Source organism: Sinohyriopsis cumingii, chromosome 10 (genome assembly GCF_028554795.1).
Source record: "Sinohyriopsis cumingii isolate HCF-2022 chromosome 10, ASM2855479v2, whole genome shotgun sequence".
NCBI classification, from domain to species: Eukaryota; Metazoa; Mollusca; class Bivalvia; order Unionida; family Unionidae; genus Sinohyriopsis; species Sinohyriopsis cumingii.
In genome coordinates this window covers 2,043,484-2,070,292 of record NC_142970.1, presented here as the reverse complement: position 1 = coordinate 2,070,292, position 26,809 = coordinate 2,043,484, and the positions used below count along the sequence as shown (strand labels likewise).

Sequence of the window (26,809 nt, the reverse complement as noted above, 5' to 3'; positions counted from 1 at the left end):
TTTCAGTTGAATATGATGTTTATTGTCGTCGCTCATTCCAAATACTGAACTTTTAATTACGTATAGCAGTTTGATATTTTGTTACACCTTACTGAAAACTGGTCAAACTTGAGGAAAAAAATCAGCTACCTTACTGAGATGGACTTGTCAGGGTTGGCAGGTCTGAAGATCAGTTTGGTGTAGAACAAAATGAGACGGAAAGAAAAAACCTAATGGTGTGGCATATGAGAATCCCACAACTGAGTTCATAAGAAGCAAAAACAAGACAAACCAAACCAGATCCTTGCATAATTGGCTTTCAATTGTACAGATGATGCTGATCTGCAGTTAAATGTGGCTGGTTATAAAAATTTGAAAAAACTTTGAAATTTATCTCAAAAACTTTTGAATTCACTTGATTTAATTATAAACATGCCATTAATGTGATTCTTTCTTGGCCTGGCACTCACACCCAAAGTCACTTGATTGTTCATATGAATGGAATTACAGATGAATCACCATTATGCCAAGCAAATAAACAATTGAGTGAATTTGGTTTAAAATGTTATGTTGAGACAGAGTCATTAATCATTATTATGAGGTGTGTTTTGAACAACTGAGTAAATTTGGGTCAGAATGCCATGTTGAGTCAATCACTATTATGATGTGCAATGAACTGATGTGAATTTGGATCAGAATACCATGTTGAGTTAATCACAATTTTGATCTGCAATGAACTGATGTGAATTTGGGTCAGAATACCATGTTGAGTCAATACTATTTTGATGTGCAATGAACTGATGTGAATTTGGGTCAGAATGCCATATGGAGACAGAATCACAATTATGATGTGCATTTAAACAATTGAGTGAATTTGAGTCAAAATGCCATGCTGAGACAATCACATGTAAATTTGGGCCAGAGTTCCACAATGAGAGAGAATTATGTGCATACGAACAGTGAAGTGAATTAGGGCCAGAAGGCCAAGCTGAGACAGAATCACCACTACATCTTAATATGAATAAGTGAATTTATGCCAGAATGACACACAGATTCACCATTACGATGTGTAAATGGGCCAGAATGACGCACTGAGATGGAATCACCATTATGATGCGTAAATGGGCCAGAATGACAAACTGAGACAGAATATTTTGCATATGAACAGATAAGTGAATTTGGGGCTGAATTCCATATGGAGAATCGCCGTTGTGCTTTGCACAGGTGGAAATTTCATCTGCAGCAACTAAGTGAAATAGGGCAAAAGTTGCTGCAGATAACTGAGGAAAAATCATGATGATTTGCATATGATGAAATTTTATCCATAAAAATGAGTGAACTCAACTGATGACAAGATAACAAGCCAGAATTGACAGTATGAATGAATGATAAAATTGTTCTGGCAGAATTGCCAGTATGATTATAGCAGAGAGTTGGTGGTTCATTTTGAATATCAGCTTGTTCAAGGTTTCAGACTTGACCACACAAATCCCCACCTCATGCATTTAAAATGATTCATGGAAAATTAAATTTCCATGTAAAGGTTTTTTAATTTTTTTTATAGTGGCATCTATACTGGATGGCTGATCTGTATAAAATAAAACATCTAGAAGTCTGGATGCTTTCTATCAAATTTGGTACATTTCTGTTCTGCTGCTTCTGAGAAGTTTTTAATGTTTTTTTATTATTAGGTTTTAGCCAATAGATAGACATGTGTACAAAAATGTAAACACCTTCTTGCCAGGATAATTTGACAAATGTGATACAAATATTTTCAGTGATTATTAGCTGGAGGACTTCACAAGCTTCAAAACACATTCGTCCCAAGGTGTAGGTTGTGCTAAATGAAATGGTCTCCTTGGTGGCCAAGTGGTCCAAGTTGCTCAGATCACTGACATATCACCCCTGTCTGCACAGGTTTGAATCTGGGGCTCTGCCAATGTAGGTAGGTCAGAAAGCTTGCCAGTAACTTCTATGGGTCAGTCATTCTTTATGGGTTTTTTCTCCACCAAAATACACCAGCCATCATGTATAGCCACTCCTGTGCTGAAAAATGGTGTTAAACCCATAACAACCAACATAAATGAAAATGGTGCTACGACATCAACTGTCGCTGCCAGATGAGCCATCTTGAAAATCTTATTATTTTTCATGAATGGATGGTCAACATCGGTTTTTCACTGAAAGACTTATGATTTTTATATATATGGTTATATATGAAAATGGTTGTTGTTGTTGAGTTTAATTATAGTGGCGTGCACACAATTGTGCATGTGCCATTTTTTTCTGACTGCACCGCAGCCTGCCAGTTGTTCCTGGGGAAGGGAATGGTGCCATCTCCCCTAGGTATGAAAATGGTTCTGATTGAATGTTCAGTGGGATCACCAGAGGCCAGTTTTTGAAAATTTTGTTTTCACTATTCCAAAGAAGTGGATGGTCATATAAACATGGTTTTCACCAAAATAGTTCTTCTGTTTGAAAATTGTGTCAATCTGAGAAAAGATTGTTGACCTTTTACAATGTCTAGTTGGTTCTAAATTAAAATGGTCCTGATCTGACATCCGATTTGGCTGCCATGGCAGTCATATTGAGAACTTGTTATTGCTACTCCTCTTTAACAGAAAATCACAATGGCTTGGGATTTTTTTACCAGAAGACCCTAGATCCTACATGAAAACTGTTTCCCAAGCATCTAATATGTCCAGTACTGTCCATTTTTAAAATCTTTTTACTCCTAGTCACATCAACATTTGGTTTTGACTAGAAGACTTCTTGTCATTTATAGTTACTAATGACAATGACCACCATGACAGTCATCTTGAAAATCTTGACACTGCTACTTATCCTAAACGGAAAGTTGTATTGAAGATTAAAGATGGTATCTAGTTGGTCATTAATTAAAATGGTGCTGATCTGACCTCAGTGGGTGTGTGTGATTTTTAACGTAGACTAGTCCCAACACTTATCTCTTCATGCTGAGCACCAAGCGAGGCAGCGGCAAGTATAATTTTTTATAAGTTTTTGGTATGACTCGGCCAGGGTGCGAACCGGCGACCTCCCGCATACGAGGTGGACACTAACCACCACAATGAACATATCGAAAATCTCATTCTCCTGAATGGATGGTTATATTGGGAATGGGTTTTCACCAAAGGTGATGTCCAGTTTCTCAAACATAAAAATGGTGCCAATTGTAGATCCAATATGGCTGCTACAAACCTGGTTTCAACAAAGTAGAGTAAAAAAGAAACAAATTGTCTTGAAATTGACGGAAATTCTTTTTGGTCAGTACAGCATCAGTCCCCTTAAGTGATTCTTCTTAAGAATTTGTTAAATGTTCATCTGTTTTTAGTAATGGCCCTTTTATCATGGCTGATCATACACATTTGAACAAGTCTGAAAGGCCTTCACACCAGAATGCTTTCTTTAAAATATAGTTAAATTCTGTGGGGGGTTTTCTAAGTCATTTACAGTTTTTTTTAATTTTTATTTAGTGACATTTGCCATATATGTTGGGGGATAAGCATTTGTTAAAAAATTTAAGAGGCCTTTATGTCAGGATGGTCCTGCTAACTAGTATGGTCTTTTAGAACAAGACAAGAATAGCAATTGTTGAAGAACAGACAATGCATGATGCACCATAATCTCTTATGGCTTGATGGCCAGCCAACAAAACTAATTATAAGCAACGCTACTGTGGCTCAATGAAAATGATCAAATAAATACTTCATCTCTAACTGGCAATGTTAAATATATCATTAAACTTGACAACATCAAAAAAAACGAAAGCCAACAATTTATTTCCACAAGTTGTAAAATGCAATTATATAATGACAGATAATATCACATAACAGGAATCCTTATTTTGAAACTCAAAGTACATTAAAAATTTAATAATTGGCTACCAGCTGTCAAAATAAAAAGTACTTGGTAAAGATTTCAAAAGTACAGAAGATAACAATATACAGAATTTTGTTTGGACAAATTGAAGACTTTAATGCAGACTTCATACTTGTCAACTGCTGACTTGGAATTTATTGAAATGTGTGAACAATAAACAATACTGTCGCTCTCTGAAGCTAATCATGGACAATAACTAACATAGTCTGAAACCTCAATCAGTACATCATGAAACTTCTAATTTCTACCTTAGTGATTTAAACTTCTAATCCTTGCAATTCTTAGATACCAAGTATGTTGCTTGGGACTATTTTCAATTTGTGTACACTCAATGAAATGGCACTGCCTTCAAAAAGATTGTAATTACCATCTGAAAAACTAGTCTGGTTGGTCAGGAGGGTGTCTGACTTCCATGCTGGAGTTTGAAATTCAGGGGTAGTTTGCCTCTGCTTTTTAGATCTGTCTTTTTAAGCCATAAACAGATGACAAGTGCCAATGTTATTAAATGCTGGTGTGCCACACTAAACAGCTAACGACTGCCAATGTTATTAAATGTTGGTGTGCCACATTAAATAGATGACAAATGCCAAAATTGAATGTTATTAAATGGTGTGCCACATTAAACAGATGACAACTGCCAAAAATGAATGTTATTAAATACTGGTGTGCCACATTAAACAGCTGACAACTGCCAAAAATGAATGTTATTAAATACTGGTGTGCCAAATTAAACAGATGACAAATGCCAAAAATGAATGTTATTAAATACTGGTGTGCCACATTAAACAGCTGACAACTGCCAATGTTATTAAATGCTGGTGTGACACATCAAACAGCTGACAACTGCCACTGTTATTAAATACTAGCGTGCCACCTTAAACAGCTAACAACTGCTGTTGTTATTAAATACTGGTGTACCATATTAAACAGCTTACAACTGCCACTGTTATTAACTGCTGGTTTGCCACATGAAAGAAATCCTAAATATTATAGTATATTATAATAATATTATAATTATTGAATCCTCAAAATGTAAATGTTAATATATATGTCTCTCTTGTTAAAAATGTATCATTGCTGTTACAAAGTTATCAGCCCAGTGAACAATAATCTGGAGTTAAAATGTGACTTTTTCACCTCTCCCACACTAGAGTCCCCCCCACCCAAAAAATAAACTGAAGTCCTATGAAAGTGTCTCTTTTTTTTTTTACTGAACAGTGGAAACTGACACCCAAACAAAAAACTATATTTATAGTATTTACAAGCAATTTAAGACAACTGTACACTTGATGTATATACTCATTTATAAATGGAGTCCAACTACAAACTGCACAGGCCTAGATCTGCCATTGCATAATGCAACAGTAGACCTAGGTTTATGCAGTTTGTTAGAAGTACCCAGTAGAATAAACATCATAGACCCTGATCTGCTGTCACATTATGTGGCAGATCAAGGTTTATTCAGTTCTGCTGCTGGACTCTACTTACAAATGAGTATATACCGTACTTAGCTTTTTTTTCTTAGTACTTTGAATCCATTTAAATATTTAAACTCTCTCACGATTGTTCCTTGGGCAATTTGAATAAGTACAGATGGTAAAATTTTCTGCTTTTTGTTGTTGTAGGGTTTAACGCCATTTTTCAGCACACGATAGGCTATACATGGCGGCCAGTATTAATGGTGGAGGAAGAACCCGGGATAATCCCGGAAAGAACCACCGACCCACGAGAAGCTTCTGGCAAGCTTTCTCACATACCCACATTGGCTGAATCCGAGACTCGAACCCACGCAGACAGAGGTGAGATGGCAGTGATCTGTAACGGAGAGTGCTTTAAACCACACGGCCACTCGGGGCCCCAAAATTTTCTGCAAAATTGTCAGTATTTAAAAATTTATCCTAATCTAAAAGGTAATACTCACAAGCAAACTTAGAATTCAGTATCATGAATTATTAATAAAACTTCTTTTAAAAAGAACTGAAAAAGGCCACTGTAAAGATAGCCAATAATTTTTTTATAAGCATCTACAAAACAACATAGTTCAAGAAAATTTAGTAAAGTGATAAAAAAAATGTACACATGTGTATGAACAACTTGGCCATTTTCTCAGTGCCATTAGTAGCAAGGCAAACATGCTGCATACAGTAGGGGTCCATCCATTTAGTATGTATGCAAAAATCTGGCAATGCTTGGCCCCCTCCCTGTACACATGCATACTTTTTTACACCAACCCCCACCTGCCTATGTACGCTTGATGCAGCTCTCCCCCACCCGAATTCTACAGAATGGTCTATATTTAATCCACACAGAAACCATAAAGGATTAATAACATTAATGTGTTTAATAAAACAGATAGTCCACCGATGTTGAATGTCTGGCTGCATCAAAGAAATAAGCTGTGTAACTTTAAACAGTTTGTCTAGAGACCACTAAAATTCAAATGCAGACTGAACCCAGTCGAACGGCTTTAGTTTTTGTTGTTGTTGTTGTTTTAGGGTTTAACGCCATTTTTCAGCACATGATAGGCTATACATGGCGGCCAGTATTAATGGTGGAGGAAGAACCTGGGAAAATCCCCAGAAAGAACCACCGACCCTCGAGAAGCTATTGGCACCTAGTACAGTAGTTTAGTATTAGACAAATTATTATCGAGGTTTCACCCCCACCCCCCCTGCATACATACATTATCAGTAGACTCCCTAATAGGCAAGCGTATGCATTTGGGTTACCCCACTCCCCCTTCATGCGTACATACTAAATGGCCGGCCCCTAGGGTTAATTCTTTGGGGGTAGGGTGGGATAAAGGCTACATCATCACTACATGTGCAATCGAAACGTATTTTTTACAAAATATTAAACATTCATCAAGATCTCATGAAAGTATTAACAAATGTCAAACAAAAAGCAGCATGAAATTAAAAAATGGATCAAATGGACTGTGAAAATAATCCACTATTCAACTGTATGAAACTGCTCTCAATATTTGCCATAATGAGGACAACTAAATGCTGTTACCCTGGCCCAAAATGTTGGGGTTTATTTTATTGTGGAAAGTATTTAAACCCATTTTCTTTGAAATCTATTTTGCTGAAAGCAAAAATATATGTAACCACAACCTATCAATTGATTCATAGAGAGTTTCTGTATGAATAGATTTAAATACCATGTTGTCAAGTGTGAAGTAGGAAAGCGAGGTAAGTAAAGACTTGTTTGTATTCTACAGACTCGTTTGTACTTTAAAGACATGTATGTACTGTACAGACCAATTTGTATTTTCTTAAGACTTTTTGCATTGTACAGACCCCTATGTACTGTACATACATATCTGTATTGTGTGTGTTTTGGTTTTTTTTTTAACATAGCTTTAACAATTTTGATCATATTACTATGATATCTGCAGTGTGACAAATGATAGTGATGTTTAGCACTAGGGCATCATGCCACAGATGTAGCATCATTTTCCACCCAGGCTTATTAACCTGACACCAGGCTGACCAGTCTTAACACTAACCTTTTAATGCTGAGCACCAAGCAAGGCATCTGCTATGTTTGTTTTGTGAAGACCTGTGTGTATTGTACATACCTGTAGGTATTGTACATACCTGTACAAAATGTGCAGACCTGTGTGTATTGTACATACCTGTACATATAATGCAAACCTATATTATTTTACATACCTGTATACATTGAACATATTTTACGGATATCTGTCTCATCTATTTAATTTACAGTATAGTATTTATTTATGTCATTTGGGTTTGTGACATGCTTATTTTAATTCAGTAGCTGGCTAGAGTACACATGTGCTGTGTTGTACGATTCTCATTCATAAAAAGGGCAATTGATATGTCAATAATGAACTTTCTAATCTATTCAAATCTAAACAGATAATATGTCAATCCAAAATATCCTCAAATATAAATTAAGCTCAAACCAAAAACTATGTCAGTCAAGTACACCATGCATTAGTTTAAATGTAGGTCATGAAACATGAAACCAGGAATGCATTTGTCCTGAAGAGTAATCACCCTAATTGTTGATTGGTTCAATAATTTGAGATGCTCAGAACACAGCTTTTTGAGTTATTTTAAATCAATATGATTCAATTATTCCAGAATCTTTTAGTGAATCAGATTCTGATTTGATGCATATATATATATATATATATATATATATATATATATATATATATATATATATATATATATATATATATATACTGTGAATATGCACCATGCATTGTATTCCTCAGTCTATGCCACTTTTTGTAACAGCTGTTGCAAAGAAATAGTGATTTATTTATAATATGTGTTCATTGGAATAGCAGAGTGGAAAACCTTTCATTTCAACAGTCTGTACCTACTGGTTTTTGCGAATTTCTTTAATGACTGGAATATTTATATAATTCTATTGGATCATGTAAAACTTTCAAGGACTTCAGTGATACTCTATTTATATTCACAAGATGACCTTGAAGTAAAAACATTTGGATTTAAAATTCTTCAGTACATCAATACATTAGAACATTGATTTGGAATGCCTTTGGACAAGTGTCCTGATTAGTGTCAATTGACAGTACAATTTTAGGATAATATTCTAGGAATTAATATACTGTAAATTAATTTTAATTCTTTCCCTTTCTTTGAGTTTATATTTTTTTTTAACAAATTTACATTTTGGAAACCTGAATACTTGCTGGGTTTACCTTGTCTTGTTACATAAGTTTAAGCCCCTTGATATAACAATACCTGACCTCTATGTATTGCACAGACCTGTATTTAATGTGCAGGCATGCACTGGTTCCACTTTACAGTAATACATATTTATTATATGCTCATTTTTTTCTCCGTTAACTTTACATTGTCAGAATCATGCAATATTACCCAATACTGAACTCACGTGCAAATACACACATTACATTCACGTGCATAAAGGAACTTCTATTGTAAACAAACAATGGACGCAGACGCTAGCACTTTTGATTTGTAAACAAATCATGTACACTCACATAGAAGGTGCTTTACGTTGTGGTTGTTTAAATTTGTTTCTGAATGAAGTAAAGCAGATGTTACGTGGACAGCCACATACCAGCTGCTTTGGCACATTCTGCATTAACTTTTTTGAAACAATGTTTCAGATTTAGGCTAGCTATACAACGGATGCAAGAAAGGGTCCTTACAAACAACATACAAATAACATACAAGTGACAAGTCATATACTGTCTTCCTTACCTGGTGATAAGAATGGCAAAAAAATATACTTACAGTTTTACATCCTGAATTTCCTCAAAATGTACTTTCTTAGTTCTGCAAATCTGAATTACATGAGCCATGTCATAGGTTCTTAATCTTGATTAAACTTTTTGAAATTGTACTGTAATTTCGAACATAAGTGCAATTACATCCTCCTTATTACCCTCAAAATGAAATAAGCATTAAATTCCATAGTGTCTTTTTGATAATTGCAATTGAAAGACTTCATATTGTTCCCACATTATGATTTAAAACATTCAATGACTGAAACAGAAACACATCTGCAGATGTCAACACGCTTCTCTCTTGCTTCTTTAATCTGATGTATTTCATGTGGAAATGTCACATATAAATCCAGTCCATAATCACGAAATTTTGAAGAATCGAAAAAATACCACAATCTATTCATTCTAGATCAAATGGAAAAGTTGTTGCAATGCGCTTTCATTCACAATAGGACTCCAAATTTCAATTTTAACTAGACATGCCATTTTCTTTTGAAAGCTATGTTGAGTGCGCAACTAAGTTCAAATTTATCTGGGCGGAGTTATGTGTGCAGTAATAATGTTGTGTAATGATGAATTTGTGCTTGTGTATTTAGTTTGGAATATGGCATACATTCAGTTCATTCAATTACTTTGTTTCTTGTAGTGTATTTTGTTAATATAGTTAAGCATTAGGTAGAATAAAGCACTTTCTAAAACAGACAGCTGATAAAAATGCCTGCTCCCATGTGCTAGAAAAATTAATCTGAACTAGTCCAAGTACACTAACTTCAAAATGAAATAAGTAAATTATAAAATATGATAGTACATGATTACCACTTATAGACAAAAACCAATATTCACACACTATATTGTCATGGAAAAATTGAAGGAAAATAATTAAAATCTAAAAGCAAGCAACATAAAAGACATAGCTTAACAACACACAGGCATGTACATGGCTTTTCATACAAGTCATACAATAATATGACCAACCCAGCCAGGACATATTAATAAAGTCATACATACATGATCACCAAAAAACTATTACTGGTTGCAAATGTATATACATACAAGAAATATGAAAAACTAAAATATGCATAAACAAGAATAAAGCAGATGGCACATGATATGTAGGTTCCTATAAATGACCTTGACCTCTGCACTTAGGGCTCGAGTCTATGATAAGGTGTGATCCTGGGTAAAGCTTCATGAAAATATTTGTAGGTATTAAAAAGTAAGGATAAGGAGTGGACTTGGGTCACTCATTTATATTGTTAAGTTGTTATGACCTTCATGTTAAGGCATGGTTTTGTATGTGACATATTGCCTAATCATAAAATAGAACTTGTCATGGGTGTGATTATGGCATTAATACACCATCAAGTCATGAAATATATGTGGGCATGAGGCATGGGTGTGATTATGGTATTAATACACCATCCTCGTGAGATATGTGTGAGCATGAGGCTATGATTCTGGTAAGCAATTCATGATCAAGTCTGTAAATACTCATGGGCATGAGGCAGGGTTGTGTGATTATGGTATGCAGTGTACCAACAAGTCATACTTGGACAAAGCCTTATGAAAATCTCTCCCAACTATTGCAATGTTATAGGCTGGACCAACAGCAAAAAATTTCCACTGGTAGCTATCAATAGTCAACAAATGGTTTTGTGTGGGATGTATCAAATAAAACATGAGGTGTCATTCCTTTTCATGGATGACTCACCTTGTGTTAACTGGATACCTACCAACATGTACTTGATGACCTAGGAATGCCCCCAGCAGAAGACACAAGATGCTAATCCATGCAAGAAGTAAATTAGGGTGAGTACTGTCAAAACAGCCTTTGTACACCTGGAACTAGCATGGTGTACTAAAACTGTGTACTAGCCCCAAACACTTATTTCAACATGGATGATGCTTGGTTACGTTTTGTGTGGTTTAATGCTACTTTTCAGCCATGATAGGCTATACATGGCGGCCAGCATATTTGGTGGAGGAAGAACCACTGACCTACAGGAAGCAACTGGCAGGCTTTCTGACATGCCTACATTGATCTAGCAAAGGCTCAAACTAACAAGGACAGAAATGAGATGTGTGAGTAATCTTTAAACAAAAGAACCTTACACCACTCAGCAGTCCCAGGCTGAAAACCAATACACCACTCAGTCCCAGGCTGATACCCAATATACCACTCAGTCCCAGGTTGATACCCAATACACACTCAGTCCCAGGCTGATATCCAATGCATCATTCAATCTCAGGCTGATATCCAATGCACCACTCAGTTTCAGGCTGATACCCAATACACCACTCAGTCTCAGGCTGATACCCAATACACCACTCAGTCCCAGGCACCCAATATGGATAACCTTACACCACTCAGTTCCAGGCACCAAATACGGATAACCTTACACCACTCAGTCCCAGGCACCAAATATGGATAACCTTAAACCACTCAGTCCCAGGCACCCAATACAGATAACCTTACACCACTCAGTCCCAGGCACCCAATACAGATAACAAAAGTGATAGGACATGAGACTAAAACTGGCAAATCAGAAAAGTTTTGTGTTGGGCAACTCAACAAATAATCCAGAATTGTGCTTTGAACTCATAACTGATGACATACTCAGTCCTGAAATTTCAATAACTGTTCAGATTGTGGAAACAACTGAAAGTAGAATCTTCTGTAGAGAATTCTCACCTGATGTCAGAGCTGTACACCAGGCAGTTGATGTAGAAATACATGGACAGAACTCATCCAAGTAAGTAAGATCTAAAAATGATGAGGGAATCTGAATGCCAGTTTTGTCATCTATAGATTCAGGTAGTAAAGTTGATGTCTCCTGGACTACCCGTAAAGTAGTTATAGAAGAATATTAATGATGGTGTCCCACTACACTTGCAGCACATATGAGTCAGATCCCATTACATCTAACATGTCATTAAGTAGAGTCTCTTGGATGGCAGACACTTTAGTGTGAGGAAAGAGACAGCCCTTGAAAACAGATGCCCCAAGATCAATACCACATGCCAGAAGTGTTCTGAGGTACTATGACAGTCATGAGTGATCCATAAGGGTGTCTATATAAACTGAACGTCTTCCACAGGAAGTGCCTAGCAATGGTTAAACTGACTGATGAAAGTGCCTGTATTGACAGCTTTGTCTTCCACAGAAATTTCTAGCAGCACCATGTGAGTTAGACTAACCCATGGTCATCATGCTCAGGGAGAGCATGGCAGCACAATGCGGGCGTGGAACTGGTCAAGATTGTTTTCTGGTTGCTGATACTGTATGACTGATTCTGGTCATGGCCCACTGCAATATGAACAAGTCCGGTCATGTGGGAACATGGCCATCATGATTGGCTTGATGTAGTCCAGTTTTTGCAGTTGGGACGGGATAATGATCCACATATCTGGTCCATAATTCTGATATGCAAGTCTGTACTGATATTTGTTGCTGCTCCCCATTTCACTACCCAGGAATGATGTTGTGCAAACCCTTTGTTTGCAAGCAATGTTTTCATCCCTTTAGCTATGACTGACTTCCATCCATAATAGGTAAGCCTGACATGTATTGCAGGAACAAAAACCAGAGAAAATTATACATGTTGAGTGGTTGTCAGACAGGTCCTGCCCATAGTCCAAATCTGCTAGACAAAATAGAGCAAACCCTACATACATTTAGTTTAGTGAGTGTCCTGCTTTGAACACATAACTGTGTAGTGTTACTCACTATGACAAACACCTGTTGAGATGTGCACATGACCAGTACAGGTACAAAAACATCCTTAGTATTAATAATTAGAAGTGGATGCGAAAGAAATAATTTGAGTCACAAACAACCAGTAGGCATGTGAATCTGACTGCTTGTCCAGGTAAAATCAATTGAGCATTATAGAACTTAAAATTACCAATTGAAAGGATGAAATTGAATTCTAGTATCAGCTTACCCATATGAAGGCCAATCATTTAAATGCCTATGCAGATAAAAATCACTCAAGCATACAGTAGCACTGCATGAGGTGGAGGCTACTGAGTAAACCAGGCAAGAAGGCTCTTAATGCTGGCCTGTACAGGAAGATTCAGTGAAGTTAGGTGCCCAGATGCTAAATGTATTGGTATAGAAAACTTACCTGTATGTATCCAGTTGTAGCAGAAATTATACACAGGTTAAGAGTTTTCTATAGCCCACTGCAGACTTGCACATATATAAATTAAAACTATACCCCAGATATTGTGAAGCTGCATAGGCTACCCATGCAAGTATGTAAATACTATCAAGTGATGGCAGTGTTGTAATTGTAACGGCAGAAACTTTTCATCAGCGCAAAAAAGAAATGGTGGAAATACAAAATATACTTCCTTTTGAAAAGAAGACTCCTCCAACTTGTAAGTGTAGAACTTCCAGAAACTTGGCAGAGGATTTTGAGAGGTTCCTCTTGGCGAGAATATGCTACATGGCATGAGCGGAAGTAGTAATTGGGATATTCATGGTATTTTATGCCAATCATTGTACAAAGGGGAGATCACTCTGCCTGATTGCAATCTAGGTTGGCATATAATTTTTAGCTTTTTAGCTAAAAGCTTTTAACCTGGGAGGGCTGCATTTGCAAGTTAGTAGTAGTTCTCCGAAGGTATTATGATTGGGTAACATATTCAAAGAAGAACCCTATGTTGATATGGCAAGATTTTCAAGATGGCTGCTGTGGTGGTTAGTCTGGATATCAGATCAACACCATTTTCATATAAGACCAACTGTGTATCATAATAAAGCCTTCTGGTGAGAACCTTACATCAATATAACTTTCTGTTCATGAAGAGTTTTGAAAAGATTTTTATGATGGATGCTTTGGTGACCATATTGGATGTCAGAATGGCATCATTTTCATTTTAGGGTTGGCAAGACTTTCAGTGAAAATCCAATGTTGATAAGGAGAAGTGGTGTCAAGAAGATTTTCAAGGTGGCAGGCATAGTGACCATATTGGACATCAGACGGACATAATTTTTATTTAGAACCAAACTAGACATCATAAGTAGTTTAGTGAAAACTCCATGCTGATCTGACCGTCCTTTCAGAAGGAGTAGTTATAACAATATTTTCAAGATAGCCACTGTGACAGCTTTTTTTTGATGTTCCAGCAGCACCATTTTCATTTAGGATCAACTAGACCAAAAGAAGAATGCTGCCCCAAGCAGTTCAGAAGAAGTAGCAATACCAACAAACTTGTGCTAACAGACGGACAATCATCGGATGACAGACAGCAGACCTTAACATATGCTCTTCTGGTCTATCAAAAGAAAAGCTAACAAAAACTGAATGTGTTAAAATATAAATTAGTTACTAGTACTTTTCTTTAGTATTAAAATAATTTGTTAACACACACACACACAAATGCACTTTTAACAGCTGGACACGTTTTGAAGATAATGATAAAACCATAAGACGAATTCCCATAATTTTGATAAAATGCATATTGTCTATGTAAATTATAATTTCTAACTCTGACACTCAACACATCAATTCAGAATAAATTACAGCAAGGGGAATCATCAGATTTATTTTATATGAAGAACAAAAGTTCAAGAAAACAAACAACAAACATGTTAAACATTTTACCAAAACTAAAAATTCTGAATGTACAAAAACCATATATAAAACTGTCAAAATTCTAAGGCATGCATAGTTAAGTAGATATCGTGAAATAGGCCTGATCTTAAATTTGTCTTTTATTCACACATGCTGAATTTTAATCACCTAAAGAATCACAATTCTTCATAATTTAGATTTCTTACCGACATAAAACCATGATTTATACAATCAACATAGAATCATTATTATGCCTGGACAAATTAATTATCAAATAAAATGCATACATAAAACAAGTTTTTCTTAAGACACAGTCTTGCCTACCAAAAGCACTATGTGGCCGTGTTTCAGCCAGGTTTGAGGACACAGGGGTCAATTGGCCACCTTTATATTCAAGCATGTGCTAATGTTATGATCATATTGGGCCAACATTATAATAAAATGAGAGATATCATGTATGTGGTGTATTTAACTGTTATTTGCATGAAAACTGAATACATTAACAAAAGATTCTCCTCTTTGATGCCATATTCTAACAGCATGGAAGAAGTTATGTCCTAAATTTCATGCCCCCTCAATAATAAAAATTGAAGTATAAGCAAAGTTATATCTGGCAATTGATTTTTGAATGATTTTGTTCTTTGAGTCCCATATTTTGAAAGTTTTATTTTATGTTTCACTTTTGAATTGGTGTTTGTGGGATGTACCAGCTTGTTTACTTGAAGTCATTTGTACTACTTTCATGGTCTAAGAGTGATAATTCAGTAAAGAAATCAGTTATTCATTGTTTTCCTATCTACCTCTTAGCAATGGTGCAACATCAAGATCATCGTATCATGTGACTGAAGGCAGTTGATCTACAAAGATCATAGAACCTAAATAAGTTTCATTTCATCAAAGATATTAATAAAACATGGTTGGAAATTATTTCTAAATATTAATAGAATTTGTCTCATTTTGTCATTGAGGCTAACAATATGCTCAGCTTAATCCAAACTATGTTATGGAATATACCAATTAAACATGACCCAGAGTATTGCCAGTCGTGAGATTAGGTGTGGTTTGGTTTTGTGGGGTTTAATGCCATGATCAGCTATATATGGTGGCCAGTATGTTTTTGGTGAAAGAGCTCAGGAAGAAACTACCAACCCATGGGAAGCTACTGGCATGTTTTCTCTCATAAAACACAGAGACTCAAATCTTGCTGACAATGGTGAGAAGAGTGAGTGATAAGTAACAGTGAGAGCCTTAGATCAACTAAGTCACCCAGAACACCATAAGATTTGGAAAATGAAGGAAAACAGACAGGGAGAGTATAAAAACCAGTGCAGCTGGAAAACATTACTTGATGGATCTTGTTCAACTTCATAAAAACAGTCTTTGAGCAATTCAGACAATGAATGACTGATTGGCACAACTGTATCAACTTAAGAGTAATAAATGTGCCCTGTTCATCGTAAATGAACCAATTTTGGCACATTGAATCTCCATATTTTCTAGCTTGGTATCAATTTTCAGACCTGCCAACCCTGACGAGTCCATCTCAGTAAGGCAATAGATTTTTTTATGTAAGATTGACCAGTTTTCAGTAATGTGTAACAAAATATCAATAACTGCTATTGTAAAGCTGGAAAACGTAATTAAAAGTTTGACGCATTGACGATAAACATTTTCTGTTCAACTGAAAAGTTTGTAAAGTACGCGTAGACTTTATTTACCAATAGTACAGTTACACAAACTCTAGTTCCTAACCCTATGCAGCTCAATAGCTCATTGCTATATCTCAACTTAACATAATTCTTGGAATTCTTTTCCGTTTCACATGACGACGGCAATCATATCCTGTAACGAAACATAGTCAAATTGGCACATGATGTCCAATAAATGTAACTGTGTCCTTTCTAGCTTTTATTCACATGAATCTGAATACTCCTTTTTATTCTTCTGTGTTGATTATTAACACTTTTCTAGAAGCTTATTTTCCCTTTCGTCTTAAGCATGCATCGCTTTCTGGATGCCATTTAAAAAAATTATATAATCAACAATTTAATCATGCAGACGTTTCACATAAACAAATAGGTGCATTTTAAAGCATCTGGGGTGCTACTGTAAAGTTACCCTGGTTCCCTAATTTCACTAATTCTAAGATGAAACCCAGATCCAAATAAAACACTGATGAACCAATTATTTGGATTTTTTGGCAACGATCATTTTTCCATAGTTTTTGCTAGTATGCTGTATGTATTTTACAGGTAATTTTTGCAAGACTTATGGCAATGTCGTAAGAGTTGGCAGGTCTGAATTTTGTACAAATCCTGCAATGGCACTTCCTGGCTGAAACAATGATGATAAATGCAATATGGCTTTAATAAAACTGAAACACATTAACTTGATGCCAGCAGAGAAGCATTATCTGTATGTCACTATCTGATAAAGAAAACGGATGCTGGAAAATATCTTGTGAAAGACTCAGACAGGGGATATCATCTACTTGAAGTGTTGGTCCTTTCTTTACTGTCCTTTACTCTGTACAACTTTCTTTAGAAGAGCATTTATTAGATCTAGACTCTCATCTTGAACTATCACAATATCAAACTTCCTCTTGTACAGTTCCAAGCTCTCAACCACCTGTGAAAACAAAAGTACAATGAATTTTACACCTAGTACATGTTTAACAGTATGGTTTTCTAGACTTTGGTTAAAATATGTGTTTCTGAATTAACCATATAGTGCTGGAACCCTTATTTTCTGATTAGACTCACATGACCTTGATATTTGACCTTTAGATCCCAACAATATTTTTTATATATTTTGAAAGGAAGCCAGCCAAAATATTGGAATAAGGAATTAACTCTGTAATGTTATTGTGCAAAAGTTATTTTTCTTTGAGTCACAATTAGCATGACCTTTGGACCCCTAAATCAACAGGCCTTTTCCTTACCTCTAGTGAGAACGCTCTGGTGGCCTAGTGGTTGGAGCATCTACCTCGGATGCAGGAGGTCGTGGGTTCGATCCCCGGCTAAGTCATACCAAAGACTTACAAAAATGGTACTAACAGCTGCCTCGCTTGGCGCTCAGCATTAAGAGGTTAGTGTTAGGACTGGTCAGCCTGGTGTCAGGATAATGTGACTGGGTGGGACATGATGCTACATGTCTGTAGCATGATGCCCCAGTGCCAGACATCACTATAAACTGTCACACTGCAGACATCATAGTGATTTGACTGAAAAATTGTTAAAGATATGTTAAAAAATCCAAATTATACACACACACACACACACACTTACCTCGAGTGTAAGATTTCCATACAATGATCAATATACATATTTGTCAACTAGGTAGTAAGCAAAAACCATTTTTTTTCTTCTGTCATTGTGATCTTGACCTTTAAACTTTGTAAGCCCAAAATCAATAGGAATATATATATTTATTGCATATCTTGCTTTGCTCCCACTTCTCCTTGCTCAGCTCTCCCTGTTCTGTTCAAAAGGAGAAGTCACTTCTTCCTAAAAATTAAAGTACAGCTTAACCCATGTTTATTGTATTGTGGTCTAGCAGTAACTATTTTTGACTTCTCAGACTTGAGTGTATTGTAGTCTTACAACACTGAGCTTAAATGAGCTACTTTTGATTAATCAGACTGTAGTGTATTGTAGTCTTACAATACTGAGCTTAAATGAGCTACTTTTGATTAATCAGACTGTAGTGTATTGTAGTCTTACAATACTGAGCTTAAATGAGCTACTTTTGATTAATCAGACTGTAGTGTATTGTAGTCTTACAATACTGAGCTTAAATGAGCTACTTTTGATTAATCAGACTGTAGTGTATTGTAGTCTTACAATACTGAGCTTAAATGAGCTACTTTTGATTAATCAGACTGTAGTGTATTGTGGTCTTTAAGGTGACAGAAACAGGAGAACCCCTAGAAAACGTTTGACCTTCGCATTGTAGACTACTGATCCTTGCATGTACTGGAACCAAAGACTGAATCCATAACAACAAAAGAGCAAAGTAAATGTATGACTGCTGCATCTTTCAAGTTACTTGATAAGCAAAAAAACCATGGATAACTTACCTTTGTATTTAAGAATCCTATCTTCAGTTTGTTTTTCATATGCTCCGCTCCATCAGCCATATGTAAATCACCTAAGGAGTCCCCAATCAGAACGATGTTAACTCTGTCCTTGAGGTTCTCAAAGTAGTCAGACTGGTGGATAACATTCTCATTCTTGTTGAAGACATGTATTATATCATTCTTAAAACCAACCATTTTACCCTAAAAAAGAAAGAGATATAATTATGTTTTTTGTGGTCTGAATGAAGGGAGGGGGAAAATAATTTTTAACATTTCTTTACCCTGTTAACCCACCAAAATTGATTCAGAAAATAAATCTAAAGATATAAAGAATGAAGGACGAGATTTACATGGGTCTTTGTATGACCTATTAACCACAGTAACTTTTGTCATCACCATGTGTTCATTCAATATAGAATTTATCCAATAGCAGAGACAATCAAAACATTATACCATTATGGTAACATAGACACATAAATAATTGCTAAAGTATCACTAATTTCTGTGAGGTACAATTTTCATTTTGCCCTGAACCATAAATTTAAAGACTCAATGAAACATTAGCCATATTTCAAAAAGCCCCCTCCCCTATCATATTTATTGCTGTTTCATTTTAGAGATCAGAAAAGTTAATTTGATAAATCAACATTATTTCCATACTGGATGATAAACATTAACTTTTTGATTGTTTTATTTTAACCCTTTAAAAAAGTTACAAAAAAGTGTGAAATGTGTTATTTATTTTTTTTGTACATGTTCCTATACAGTATTCATTAGCTATAACTTCCAATCACTGTTTTAAATCTGTGTTCTGAGATAAGTAAGAATAGAGAGAAACCAGAAAAAGCATTAGATATTCAAACACAATTACTAAAGATTAAAGAAACAATAAGAAATGATACCATAAATGAAGATTAGATTCAATACTTATTGAACTGATTTTCCTTTCAGGTGAAACTGTTATTGAAAAGTTTAATTCTTGTGAAAGCATGTTTCATTTTATCCATGCATGGTTTATCCCAATGAACAACATAATTATAAAATACTAAAACTATTACATGAGGAACAATTACTAATGAAACACTAAGTATACACATTAATGAACGCAGAGTAATGGAGCTCACACACCACTGATTTTTGGACAAAACTACTGAATAAACATTGCATCAATCAAGTCAGCTGGTACACACAAAGGTATGTAAGGTAAATAACCCTGAAACTGTTGAATTAAACAAATCTAGCATTCTCAAAGCTGTAATACAAAATTAGGTCTGTTGAATTAAATAAATAGCATTCTCAAAGCTGTAATACAAAATTAGGTCTGTGAATTAAACAAATCTAGCATTCTCAAAGCTGTAATACAAAATTAGGTCTGTTGAATTAAACAAATCTAGCACACCATTAATACTGGCCACCATGTATAGCCTATCTTGTGCTGAAAAATGGCGTTAAGCCCTACAACAACAACAACAACAACAACAAATCTAGCATTCTCAAAGCTGTAATACAAAATTAGGTCTGTTGAATTAAATAAATCTAGCATTCTCAAAGCCTTAATACAAAATTAGGTCTGTTGAATTAAACAAATCTAGCATTCTCAAAGCTACAAAAAATTAGGTCTGTTCAATTAAACAAATCTAGCATTCTCAAAGCTGTAATACAAAATTAGGTCTGTTCAATTAAACAAATCTAGCATTCTCAAAGCTGTAATACAAAATTAGGTCTGTTCAATTAAACAAATCTAGCATTCTCAAAGCCTTAATACAAAATTAGGTCTGTTGAATTAAACAAATCTAGCATTCTCAAAGCTACAACATTAGGTCTGTTGAATTAAACAAATCTAGCATTCTCAAAGCTGTAATACAAAATTAGGTCTGTTCAGTTAAACAAATCTAGCATTCTCAAAGCTGTAATACAAAATTAGGTCTGTTCAATTAAACAAATCTAGCATTCTCAAAGCTGTAATACAAAATTAGGTCTGTTCAATTAAACAAATCTAGCATTCTCAAAGCCTTAATACAAAATTAGGTCTGTTGAATTAAACAAATCTAGCATTCTCAAAGCTACAACATTAGGTCTGTTGAATTAAACAAATCTAGCATTCTCAAAGCTGTAATACAAAATTAGGTCTGTTCAGTTAAACAAATCTAGCATTCTCAAAGCTGTAATACAAAATTAGGTCTGTTCAATTAAACAAATCTAGCATTCTCAAAGCTGTAATACAAAATTAGGTCTGTTCAATTAAACAAATCTAGCATTCTCAAAGCTGCAATACAAAATTAGGTCTGTTCAATTAAACAAATCTAGCATCCTCAAAGCTACAAAATTCGGTCTGTTGAATTAAACAAATCTAGCATCCTCAAAGCTACAAAATTAGGTCTGTTGAATTAAACACATCTAGCATTCTCAAGGCCTTACAAAATTTGTCTGATCTTTCACACATTTTCATGTCAGCCACAATTATCCTTCAGAAAGAATCTGCCTCATTTATGAGGTTTGAAGTAAAGCCATGTGGCTGAAGTTGGTTCATTCATGAGGCAGGTTTATACAAGGAGTAATTCCATTGTTTTTCAATTTAATTAGCATCTCTGCATTTTGATGGGCATATCAAATGTTGACACTCCTATTATCTGCATCGAGGAAGGGGGAGCTGTTAATGTGTATGATTCATGTGGAATGATGACATTATTCAAACTGAAATGTATATAAGCTGATGTTTACCTCTGAAGACAATAGTGTTAATGCCATGGTCATTAGAAAGTAATTGATGGTGCAACTTTATGGACAGTGGTTTAAGTAAGAAAACAAGCACCTGTACTTTAATAACTGATCAGTAGCTTAGTGATGTTAGCTGCACTGGTTCCCTTTGATGCTAAGTGTAAATAAGATATCACTGACAGGTGTTTGATTTGTGTTGTTGGCTGCATTGGTTCCCTTTGATGCTGAGTGTAAATAAGATATCACTGACAGGTGTTTGATTTGTGTTGTTGGCTGCATTGGTTCCCTTTGATGCTAAGTGTAAATAAGATATCATTGACAGGTGTTTGATTTGTGTTGTTGGCTGCATTGGTTCCCTTTGATGCTAAGTGTAAATAAGATATCATTGACAGGTGTTTGATTTGTGTTGTTGGCTGCATTGGTTCCCTTTGATGCTAAGTGTAAATAAGATATTGACAGGTGTTTGATTTGTGTTGTTGGCTGCATTGGTTCCCTCTGATGCTGAGTGTAAATAAGATATCATTGACAGGTGTTTGATTTGTGTTGTTGGACGCATTGGTTCCCTTTGATGCTGAGTGTAAATAAAATATCATTGACAGGTGTTTGATTTGTGTTGTTGGCTGCATTGGTTCCCTTTGATGCTGAGTGTAAATAAAATATCATTTACGTGTGTTTGATTTGTGTTGTTGGCTGCATTGGTTCCCTTTTTGATGCTGAGTGTAAATAAGATATCATTGACAGGTGTTTGATTTGCACTCATACAGGTGGTAGTACTATTTAAACCATTGAAGTGGCCATCATTCACTGTCTTCATAGTTTTGTTCTTTTCTGTTCTTTATATTTGCGTATTTCTAGAGGTTACTAAATGAAATTAAATAAAGAAACATGCAAAACTTGACAGGTTAAACCACAAATTTAAGTACCCATGAAAATATCTCTTTTTTTCTTCAAAACCACAAAAATTGAGACCACTAAAATAAATACATCAGTATTGTAAAATTAATCCATCAAGCCAACTTCTTTAATGGACTAAAGGCAATGTGAAAGATACAAATAAAGGAATGTGCATATTGTTACTGGAATGGCACGCTCTACAGAAGTACTGTGGGCTGTTTCTTCATGTTGAGGTTTTTCTTAATGTGAACTCTTATTATGCAAATACCGTAAGCATATAGGTATAACCTCATATAGGTATAACCTCATGAAGCAGTTTACAATTATCGAGGACCAGAAACATATAGGTATAACCTCATGAAGCAGTTTACAGTTATCGAGGACCAGAAACATATAGGTATAACCTCATGAAGCAGTTTACAGTTATCGGGGACCAGAAACATATAGGTATAACCTCATGAAGCAGTTTACAGTTATCGGGGACCAGAAACATATAGGTATAACCTCATGAAGCAGTTTACAGTTATTGAGGACCAGAAACATATAGGTATAACCTCATGAAGCAGTTTACAATTATCGAGGACCAGAAACATATAGGTATAACCTCATGAAGCAGTTTACAATTATCGAGGACCAGAAACATATAGGTATAACCTCATGAAGCAGTTTACAATTATCGAGGACCAGAAACATATAGGTATAACCTCATGAAGCAGTTTACAATTATCGAGGACCAGAAACATATAGGTATAACCTCATGAAGCAGTTTACAGTTATCGAGGACCAGAAACATATAGGTATAACCTCATGAAGCAGTTTACAATTATCGAGGACCAGAAACATATAGGTATAACCTCATGAAGCAGTTTACAATTATCGAGGACCAGAAACATATAGGTATAACCTCATGAAGCAGTTTACAATTAGCAAGGACCAGAAACATATAGGTATAACCCTCATGAAGCAGTTTACAATTATCGAGGACCAGAAACATATAGGTATAACCTCATGAACCAGTTTACAGTTACAGAGGACCAGAAACATATAGGTATAACCTCATGAAGCAGTTTGATATGATTTATATTTTCTGTTTTGCTGTGTAAACACTGTTTTGAAGCATTGTTAAGTTTTGATTTGATTTACATTTTCTTTATTCGTAAGCCAGATTTAATGACCAGGTGATATTTTCCAATCTGTATGTCAGTGTATGTGGGTCAATAAACCCTTAACTTGTGAAGGCAGCAATGACTTTGTCTTAAAACTGACAATCAAGCCGCATATTTGATACTTCTTTAATGCCAAGTAGAGTCCTACAACTTCCTGTGCGTGTTCTACCTTAATCCCTAAGCACCTTCATTGTTTTCCAGCAAGTAAACCCTCTGATTTTTATAACCTTAAAATGGGAGGATTTACATATAGTCAACTTAAATTCAAGTATCATGAAAGGGCCTCTATTACAAAAATAGGATAGTACAGATGGTTAAGTATTCATGCATAGGCATCTGTTTACAATATTAGGACCAAAGGGCATCCTCACAAAATTACGAGAGCAAAGGGGGTAAGTACTCATGTAAGGGTCTCTATATACAAAATTAGGACAGTACAGATGGTAATTACTCATGTAAGGGCCTCTATATACAAAATTTGGACAGTACAGATGGTAATTACTCATGTAAGGGCCTCTATATACAAAATTAGGACAGTACAGATGGTAATTACTCATGTAAGGGCCTCTCTATACAAAAATAGAAAGTACAGATACAGTAGGATTGCTATTACTACCAAAACAGTGAAACTTATGTATCGATGTTTGTCAACTATAAAAACAGTGATACTTAACATATAAAACTGCTTGTAAGTTGATGTTATTTATGGAAAATTTTATCTGTATTTTATACTTATATCTGTATGTTTGTCAAGTAAGTGATGCCTGTGTCTGGATGTATGTTGAGTAAGTGATACTAATGTCTGGATGTATGTCAAGTAAGTGATACTAATGTCTGGATGTATGTCAAGTAAGTGATACTTATGTCTGGATGAATGTCAAGTAAGTGATACTTATGTCTGGATGTATGTCAAGTGATAGTGATGTCTGGATGTATGTCAAGTAAGTGACACTAATGTCTGGATGTATGTCAAGTAAGTGATACTTATGTCTGGATGTTTGTCAAGTAAGTGATACTTCTGGATGTATGTCAAATAAGTGATACTTATGTCTGGATGTATGTCAAGTAAGTGATACTAATATCTGGATGTATGTCAAGTAAGTGATACTTACGTCTGGATGTATGTCAAGTAAGTGATACTTATGTCTGGATGTTTATCACTGTAGTCAAGATCAACTATTGAACTGTAGCAAGAGAACTTAATCATGATTTCGGAACTAAAAATACAAACTGATCACTATGTTACCTCCTTATCAAAGTCCATGTAGTTAGAAACGATGTGCATGTTATCATATAAAGTTGACTGTTGATGGATGATCTCCTCTATGACATCTCCAACCCCTGCAGAAAAAATCAGCAGTGGAATGGAAGCTCGATGGCATTCATCAAATAACCAATCACAACCATCTCTGAAAAAAACAAATCCAACAATATATCATCCCCATTCATTCCTACAACTTTCTGTATAGAATGCTGTCATTTATGTTACTGGGTATTTATCTTTAACTAATGCCAGGTGGGGCTACTTTTGTTCCCAGAGAAACATGCTGTAAGGGCATACTAAAATAATAACATGGGCAATCGCCAATAACCAAATAATAGCATGGACAATGACCAGTAACTAAATAATTGCATGCGCAATGGCCAAATAATAGCATGGGCAATGACCAGTAACCAAATAATAGCATGGGAAATGACCAGTAACCAAATAATAGCATGGGCAATGGTCAGTAACCAAATAATAGCATAGGCAATGGCCAATAACCAAATAATAGCATGGGCAATGGCCAATAACCAAATAATAGCATGGGCAATGACCAGTAACCAAATAATAGCATGGGCAATGGCCAATAACCAAATAATAGCATAGGCAATGGCCAATAACCAAATAATAGCATGGGAAAAGATAGGTAACCAAATAATAGCATGGGAAAAGATAGGTAACCAAATAATAGCATGGGCAAAGACCAATAACCAAATAATAGCATGGGCAATGGCCAGTAACTAAATAATAGCATGGGCAAAGACCAATAGCCAAATAATAGCATGGGCAATAGCCAGTAACTAAATAATAGCATGGGCAAAGACCAATAACCAAATAATAGCATGGGCAATGGCCAGTAACTAAATAATAGCATGGGCAAAGACCAATAACCAAATAATAGCATGGGCAATGGCCAGTAACCAAAAAATAGCATGGGCAAAGACCAGAAACCAAAAAATAGCATGGGCAAAGACCAGTAACCAAATAATAGCATGGGCAAAGACCAATAACCAAATAATAGCATGGGCAATAGCCAGTAACTAAATAATAGCATGGGCAATGACCAGTAACCTAATAATAGCATGGGCAATGGCCAATAACCACATCATCACTGTAGTAACATCTTCATTGACAATTAAATTAAATAAAGGAAATCATTTAAGCTGCCACTCATTAAGAGTCCATCACTATACTGACCAAATAGAATGTGCAGGAATTCAAGATCAGACCGCATCTTCCTTTTAACTGCGATGTGTTGAAACCCTACTGGTTATTTCTAAGCAATAACAAACTTTTTAGATTAACCACTGTGGTGGACATATTGGATGTAAAATCAGTACCATTTTTGTTTAGGACCAACATGACATCATCAGAAGTCTTTGAGTGAAAATCATCCATTCATCAGAGGTAGCTACAAAAAGATATTAAAGATGGCCACCAGATCAGTATCATTTTCATTATGCCCAACTGGAAACCATTAGAAGTTGTCTGGTGAAAACCCTATGCCCAACTAAAAACCATTAGAAGTCATTTGGTAAAAACTCTATGCCCAACTGGAAACCATTAGAAATCGTCTGGTGAAAACCCTATGCCCAACTGGAAACCATTAGAAGTCATCTGGTGAAAACCCTATGCCCATCAAGAAACCATTAGAAGTCATCTGGTGAAAACCCTATGCCCAACTAGAAACCATTAGAAGTCGTCTGGTGAAAACCCTATGCCCAACTAGAAACCATTAGAAGTCATCTGGTGAAAACCCTATGCCCATCAAGAAACCATTAGAAGTCATCTGGTGAAAACCCTATGCCCAACTAGAAACCATCAGAAGTCGTCTGGTGAAAACCCTATGCCCAACTGGAAACCATTAGAAGTCGTCTGGTGAAAACCCTATGCCCATCAAGAAACCATTAGAAGTCGTCTGGTGAAAACCCTATGCCCATCAAGAAACCATTAGAAGTCATCTGGTGAAAA

The 26,809-nt window shown here is 35.6% G+C and overlaps 1 protein-coding gene across 1 annotated transcript in view; it reads right to left on the bottom strand.

Moving 5' to 3' along the window:
- Positions 1 to 3,759: 3,759 nt before the first annotated feature.
- The window catches only part of LOC149789488 (cytosolic 5'-nucleotidase 3-like), an 83,246-nt gene continuing 60,196 nt past the window's right edge, over positions 3,760 to 26,809 (bottom strand). Inside the window, exons 7-9 of the mRNA XM_089971503.1 lie at positions 24,821 to 24,983; positions 18,797 to 18,997; positions 3,760 to 17,346 (exon numbers count right to left, since the gene is read on the bottom strand). Coding sequence (XP_089827629.1) covers positions 17,230 to 17,346; positions 18,797 to 18,997; positions 24,821 to 24,983 — 481 coding nt within the window. The 3' untranslated portion in view covers positions 3,760 to 17,229. The remainder of the gene's footprint in view (positions 17,347 to 18,796; positions 18,998 to 24,820; positions 24,984 to 26,809) is intronic.